This window comes from Mus pahari, chromosome 17, assembly GCF_900095145.1.
Source record: "Mus pahari chromosome 17, PAHARI_EIJ_v1.1, whole genome shotgun sequence".
Lineage (NCBI taxonomy): Eukaryota > Metazoa > Chordata > Mammalia > Rodentia > Muridae > Mus > Mus pahari.
In genome coordinates, this window is record NC_034606.1 from 38,206,673 (window position 1) to 38,214,275 (window position 7,603).

The window sequence follows — 7,603 nt, forward strand, 5'->3', positions numbered from 1 at the left end:
CTATACAGAGAAACCCTGTCTCGAAAAACCAAATAAATAAACAAACAAACAAACAAGAGAGAGACAAAAACAACAACAACAACAAAAAACAAAATCCCCTGGAGAGCATTTCTTGAGTTTTCTGGCCATGTCCTGTGCTTGCTGCTGGAGGTTCAGGTCCGGGCATTTAGAGATTCTTGACCTCTCAACTATTAAAAGGTACAGGGTGGAGATAGTGTCAATGTCACACGCCTTTAATCCCAGCTTTCAGGAGACATAGGCAGGTGGATCTCCATGAGTTCAACGCCTGCCTGGTCTAGAGCTAGTTCCAGGACAGCCAAGGCTATGTGAAAAAACCCTGTCTTAGAAAACAACAACAGGGGCTGGTGAGATGGCTCAGTGGGTAAGAGCACCCGATTGCTCTTCTGAAGGTCCTGAGTTCAAGTCCCAGCAACCACATGGTGGCTCACAACCATCCGTAATGAGATCTGACACCTCTTCTGGAGTGTCTGAAGACAGCTACAGTGTACTTACATATAATAAATAAATCTTAAAAAAAAAGAAAACAACAACAACAAAAACAAAACAAACAACAAAAAAGAAAGAAGACAGATTGCAAAATAGGAAAACTTTATTCAAAGCAAAACAATACAGATTAGGAGTATGTGGTCAAGAAAACAGTGGGTCACATCAGTGCAGACACTCGGGCCTCAGATTACTGTTGCCCTCGATTCTGAGATGTGAAGGAAGGGGGGCTAGTTACCAAGAGGGTGTAGTTTGGGTGATTCACTATTTTGACAGATTATTACAACTTTTCTACTTTACATGCCCTGCAATAATGTTTGACTTTTAACTGCATGCACACACAGTTGCAACTAGGCAATAAGATGGTAAAACGGGTTTTCCTAAGAGTTCACTTTAAGGACAGTTTGCTTTATTATGCATGCACTCCAAACTAGTTCTGGCTGCCTCCCCCTCCTTTCATTACTAGAACACAACCAAATAGAATGTACGTTTATACCAATTAAGTGGAGGAGGAACATTCCAGTGTTCAGAGTGGTGTGTGTTTGTGTGCCAACCCTCCCGTGCATGACAGGGAGGGTGGTGTCATAGGCTGTCAGTGGCATTGTTCAGAAATGTGCACAGCCCAAGCCTAGTGGCATCCCAGCTTTCTAAAACAGCCCTATGCTTGTCTGCCTCACTTGTGTGAAAGGAAGCATGAGACACACAAAACTCGTCTTGTCCTAACGGCTTTCCTTTGCTTCAGATCTGAGAACAAGCATCACTTCTCAGAGGCGAGCCTACCACACAGGTATGACACTTCCCCTTGGAAATGGCATTCTTTCCCAGGACATCTGGGTGAACATAGACTCATTGAGAGCAGGCAGCATGGCTGGCTTGCTCACCAATTGTGCCTTTGTGCCTGACACGAACACTGGACATAAGTTCTGCATCTATGGTCTCAACCAACCTGGTATACAAAGTATTCGGGGGAAAAAAATCATCCCTGACTGGACATGTAGAAATCTCTCATCATTGTTCCCTAACAGTCCAGCAACTACTCATATGGCATTCAGGAAGCACTTAATCAAGAATACCAAGAGATGGGTATTGTATGAGAAAGTGCCTAGGATCTATGCAGTTTTGTATTTAAAAACTTTTCAGCATGTATAATTTCAGTATGTGTGGGGATCTTAGAACCAATCCCCCTATAGATACTGAGGGACAGTTATATTTTATGTTTATTGGACGAGGATATACTACGGTAAAGCCGACACTGAAACCAAACATGATCCAATCTATAAAACCCTGCTGATTAAGTTCCTCCAACTATATTTAGTGGCAACTTAGGAGTTTTTGTTCTCTTCAGACCACATCAACTTTACTCCACAGCTCATCTAAGCATAATTCCACGGTCTCACGGTTTCATCTGCCATTGAGTCCCACTCTCATATTCTTGGACACTGCCCTACACATCACTACTTGATAGGATGTTTCTAATAGTCTTCATTCTACCCTGTCCCTGCGTTCTCTTCAAGACATGGCCCATCTTCTTCAAGAAGACCTTGGGTGGCCAGGCTGGCTAGAACTCTTGTGATCCTTTTCGCTTTGTGGTGGGATTACAGAAGACTCAAGGACCATTTAGTTTACTTGTCTGCTTAGCAGGCTAATCCCTATAAGCCTCAAGACAATGCTAGAGGCCGCCTTTCCTCCCGAACTGTTGCCATGGTCCCTTTGAGGCCCTCCAGAACATGACCTCCTTAGACATCTCTCCAGCTTTTTGTTTTGTTTTGTTTTGTTTTGTTTTTCGAGACAGGGTTTCTCTGTATAGCCTTGGCTATCCTGGAACTCACTTTGTAGACCAGGCTGGCCTTGAACTCAGAAATCCGCCTGCCTCTGCCTCCCAAGTGTTGGGATTAAAGGCATTCACCACCATGCCCGGCCTCTCTCCAGCTTTTGAAAGGACAGGTCTGTGCAGCTTGGGACTTCCCGAGCAAGCACTCGGACGCCCGAGAGCGCTTCTTCCGGGAGACTGCCCCGGCGTTTGCGGCGAGGATTTTCCCGGGCGCCCGCTCCCAGGCTTTCGGGCCGCCGCGCTCCACTACGTCTGCGCAGGCGCGGCCGCGCGAAGCATCACGGGCCGCCCGGGAGGGACGCGGAAGATGGCGGACGCGGCCGTGGGGAAGGAAAAGTGCGGGGACCAGCGGCTCGTGTCGCTGCCCCTGTCCCGCATCCGAGTCATCATGAAGAGCTCTCCCGAGGTGTCGAGCATCAACCAGGAGGCGCTGGTGCTCACGGCTAAGGCCACGGTGAGCGGCCGGCGGGGCGACGAGAGGGGCGGGCGCGGGCACCAACCGCCCCTCGGGCTCCGCACACACGCGCCTGGCCTTCGGCTGCCCTGCGGGGGCCGCGCGGCTCCCCTTCCTCCTGCGCCTGCGCGCAACGCACCTTTCCCCTCCCCTCCCGCGCGCGCAGCTCCGCCCCCTGCGCTGCTCTGGCTCTGCGCGATCGCCTCGCCCCCCCGCGTCACTCCTCGCTGGGCTTCGCGCACGCGTGGTTCAGGGTTCGGCTGCGTGCGCGGGTTGAGGCGGGTCTATGTCGTGCGGGAGGTCGGGCTGCCTCTGACTTCCCTCAGAGAGATGCGGGGGGACGGGGGCGGGGTGTTCTCGAAGCTTCCAGGACAGCTTGCAAGGCTGTCTAGGGCTCTTCAGCTCTCAGGACTCCGGAGGTAGTCAGGGTTTACGCAGACAACCGCTGTCACAAGTTAAATTATAACCGAACTGTCCCCTCCCAACACGCATCGCTTTGTCGTCTTGTTTTGTTTTATATTTCCAGCCAGCTCTCAGTGTGTTTTCCCTATCCTGGAACTCTGTAGACCACCAGAATTACCTCAGACTCGAAAGAGATCGGCTCGCCTTAGCCTACCAAGTGCTGCTGGGATTTAAGGCTTGTGCCACCACGCCCCGCCACTCTGGTCTTGGCCCTTCCGAGTACTGCTATTCAAATTTCCTGACCCCACTCCCGGTTTAAAGTTTGGTCTCCATAGCGGTAGGCCGGGAACCTTATTGTCCTGAGACCCAGGCGTGACTGCTGGCTGTACCTTCTTTTCTAGCCACTGCTTCTAGAACTTCATCCATCCAGTGCGTGGCATTTTTTACAATATTTTGGACTAGGGCCAAAGGAGGTACAAATCTTGTGACTGCGATAGAGCCAACCTTAAGTAGATCCTGATAAAAGGACCATAGTTCCCCAGTGTCTTTGGATTGGTCCTCCAAAGCCAAATACTAATTTTAGGATAACAAGCCCCTTTTAGGCAGTGGTGTCTATTTACATGTAAACTGTACATGTCTCGTTTCTAGATCATCTCAAGACCACGGTGGTCTTCCTCTTATTTCTGGGTGGTGCTAGGATTCACATTTTTTTGTAAGACTCATTCTAGTGTTAAGGACCTAAGCACTATGCAGACAGTTCTCTGATCACTTACTAGCTGAGATAATACTGAACCCTGGGGAAAGTTCAAATTTTATTTCTGAGCAGTGGGGTCTTGTCAGTTCCGCACCTAGAAGGTACTTGGGCAAAATGAGGTGTCATTTTTCAGTCTGAGGTTGTTGATTTTTATTATAGTTATGAGGATAAAAGGGATTGAAGTAGACTGAAGTGTGTTCTTAAGACGCAGACACGTGGCACCTTATGTTTGTATATAGTCCTTTGCAAGCCAGATACAATTTGGTTGGTTGGTTTTCATTTTTCAAGACATGGTTTCTCTGTGTAGATCTGGGTGTCCTGGAACTCTGTAGACCAGGCTGGCCTTGAACTCAGAGGTAGATCTGCCTCTGCCTCCCAAGTGCTGGGATTACAGGCGTGCACCACCACTGCCCGGCCTTTTAACTCCATTTTGTGTAGGCTGGTAACACTCCACCCCACCCCACCCTCCCTTCCAGACAGCAGCTCATTTAGCCCAGACTGGCCTTGAACTTGATATATAGCCATAGCTGCCCTTGCTTTCCCTTGCCTCCTACCTCCACCTGAGTGCTGATATGATAGGTATGTACCACAGCACCCCCTAAAGCCACTTGTACATATCTTTGATACCCTTGTAATCATTTGTAAATATTTGTGTTATACACCTAAGCTCAGCTGGGAACTGTCTGCTGTTTCCTTTCTGGTTTTATTTTTCTGTCTCCTGTAAACCGATTTTCTGTCATTTGAATCGAGGAACCAAGATAATCTGAAGTATTAATGGAGTGTTATAAAGTGTGCGGTGGGTTTTTGACCGAGCCCTCTCATTTGATTTTCTTTTTGTTGGTTTAGGAGCTCTTCGTTCAGTATCTAGCCACCTGTTCCTACAGACACGGCAGTGGCAAAGCCAAGAAAGCACTGACATACAGTGACTTAGCCAGCACTGCAGAGGACTCAGAGACACTTCAGTTTCTCGCAGGTACTTAACCTTTGGGACATTCTGGTTTAGAAAAAATAACAAACTTGTAGTGTGAGCTCTTCTTCCCTTTATTGTTCTGCTTGGTGCCTCCGTTTACCCTGATCTGGCACAGGGAGGTGTTTCTAGCCTTCTCCATTTGAGCCCGCCAAGAAGCCTATAGTATACAGAGGGTGCTTCCCTGGCCAGGCCAACTCACTCAGAGCTGCGTGCTTGTCCTGCTCCCCCACCCCCAGACAGCCTCCCTCAGCTAGCTTGGACAGTGTTGTTCACAAAACCTGTTTACGAGCTGTGGAATGTGAACCATTCTGTAAGCACACAACAGGAAGCAGTGCCTTTTCTGTGGCTCTTCACCTAGAAGCATACCTGGATTTCCTCTCCTTTAGAAGGTGTTCTAGAGTTAAAGGTGGAAATGATACATTTTGAAACTTGAATCATTGTAGTCATAGTTCACCATAACAGTTATTGACAGTGTTTTCTGCTTTTAAGATATATTACCAAAGAAGATTTTAGCTAGTAAGTACCTGAAAATGCTCAAAGAGAAGAGGGAAGAAGAGGACAATGAGGACGATGGAAGCGACCTTGGTGAAGCCCTGGCTTAGGCCAGCAAGAAGAGCTCTCATCGTGTCCTGTGAGCAGGCACATGCAAGGACAGACTAACAGCTGCAAAGTGAAGGACCTGCAACTTTGTCTCAGACTTGCAACTTGTTGCATTCCCTCCTGCAGTGCGAAGCGGCAGCCTCTTGCGCAGGCCCTTCAGCCATCTCCTCTCTCCCACTGGGAGAGTCCTGAGCAGATGGCCCTGCTCTGGCTTTGGGTACAGCAGCACATACCACTGAACTTCACACTGAACTTGCAGGGCAGACCTGGGAAGCTCCCCGGCAGCTGTGCAGTCGCGCGGACACACTGTTCTCACAGACCACATGCGTACTGTGTGCTACCTTTATTTTTCTCTTTTTAAAAAATGGACTATGCAGTTTTATTGTACAGAAATTTCTTTTCTCTTTCCATTAAAGGTCTGTATTATACAGTAATATGCTTTATTGAAGTGGTTTTAGGTTCTTTGTGAAATTTCATAGTGAGCCTTTCTGGCCGATATGTGATGCAGGTAGAATATGTGCTTAGCACACACACACACACCAGGCTCTGGGACCATTCTCAGCATCAAAGCAAAACAGCAGCAACAAACAAGTAGCTGTCCATTTCCAGAGAAGGGCCCCAGCTCATCCATCCATCCATCCATCCATCCATCCATCCATCCATCCATCCATCCATCAGATGCAACTGAAGCAGCCATCTTCAGTGTGTCTGAGAGTTTATGTAGCTGCGATGAAACACCATGACCAAAAGGCAAGTTGGGGGGAGAAAAGGGTTTATTCAATTTACACTTCCGCATCAATGTTCATCACCAGAGGAAGTCAGGACAGGAACTCACACAGGGCAGGAACCTGGAGACAGGAGCTGGTGCACAGGCCATGTGTGTGTGGGTGCTCCTTACTGGCTTGCTCAGTCTTCTTTCTTATAGAACCCAAAACCACCAACCAAGGGACGACTCCACCCACAATGGGCTTAGCCCTCCTCCATTGATCACTGATTGAGAAAATGGCTTACCACTGGATCTCATGGAGAAAGCTTAACTGAGGTTTCTCTCAGATAACTCTAGCTTGTATCAAACTTAAGAGAACCAGCCAGTCCACCGTGTAAGGTATTGGACAAGCTGCACACTGAGGACACTTCGTTTTTGTCTTATGTCTATCCAGTACAATCATCTTATTATGGCCTATAAAGCTAGACACATTATTTTTGTGTTTTAGTCTTGCTGTATATAACCCAAGCTGGCCTGGTACTTGTGGTCCTGCCTCAAACTTCCAAAATATCAGGGATAATGAGAGTGTGCCAATCCTGCTGGCTGTTAATTTGTAGTTTGTTACAAATCAATACACAGACCACCCAAAGTAGTCCCATTCCACCCCACAGATACTCGCTGTTCCTTACCTGCTAATGAGCACCATTCTCTCTTCCTCCTTCAGCGTCTCAGTATGTAGCCCTAGCTGGCCTAGAACTCTCTGTAGATCAGGTAGACTGGCTTTGACTTCACAGATCTCCAACCTCTGCCTCTGAGTGCTAGGATTAAAGGCAGCAAAATCCTCTCTGCCTACTTTGCTTGTCACATTTTTTTTTTTTTTTTTTAATGATTTTAAATAAGCCCACTTAAAAATCCACTTTCTGGTGCAGATTTGGTCACGTGCAATCATGTGACCACCATTAAGAAGAGTTCTAGCACCCTCTTGAAAAATCTCTTGCCATCATCCCCATCCCCATGTTACCGTGGCAACCACTGAGCTGCCCTCTGCCCTAGTAGAAAAAAAAAGACTGGACGAACAGAGCAGAAAGCATCGCTGCTGTGCTGTAACCACAGATTTTGCCATCTTGATCCATTTGTCTTCAGGACTTTCAGCTGTCTGGGCTTTCTCAGGCCATCTCTCCCCTGGCTTTCCAGCACCACCTGAACACTTGTCACTTGGGCACACAGGTCAGATCAGTCTAGAGAGAGGCCTCCAGGGACTGAGAGCTCTGTATTGTTTACCTGGCTCAGGAGAGAGCAGGCATAAAAATCAATCAAGACTCCGTTCTAACGCCTCACACACCACAATGTTCTCCTGCCTGGGGGGCTCATCAACCACAGCA

At 48.0% G+C, this 7,603-nt stretch overlaps 1 protein-coding gene across 1 annotated transcript; it reads left to right on the top strand.

Annotated features, from left to right (window-relative positions):
* Positions 1-2,615: 2,615 nt before the first annotated feature.
* Chrac1 (chromatin accessibility complex subunit 1) lies at positions 2,616-5,949 on the top strand. The gene is made up of 3 exons (XM_021217246.2): positions 2,616-2,789; positions 4,792-4,918; positions 5,405-5,949. Exons 1-3 carry the CDS (start codon positions 2,643-2,645, stop codon positions 5,515-5,517), a joined length of 387 nt encoding a protein of 128 aa, XP_021072905.1. The 5' UTR covers positions 2,616-2,642; the 3' UTR covers positions 5,518-5,949.
* The last annotated feature ends 1,654 nt before the right edge of the window (positions 5,950-7,603 follow it).

Coding starts and splice junctions, on each gene's coding strand:
- Chrac1 (XM_021217246.2), top strand. CDS start 2,643: ATGGCGGACGCGGCCGTGGGGAAGGAAAAGTGCGGGGACCAGCGGCTC. Junction 2,790..4,791: donor TGCTCACGGCTAAGGCCACG/GTGAGCGGCCGG, acceptor TTGTTGGTTTAG/GAGCTCTTCGTTCAGTATCT. Junction 4,919..5,404: donor GACACTTCAGTTTCTCGCAG/GTACTTAACCTT, acceptor TCTGCTTTTAAG/ATATATTACCAAAGAAGATT.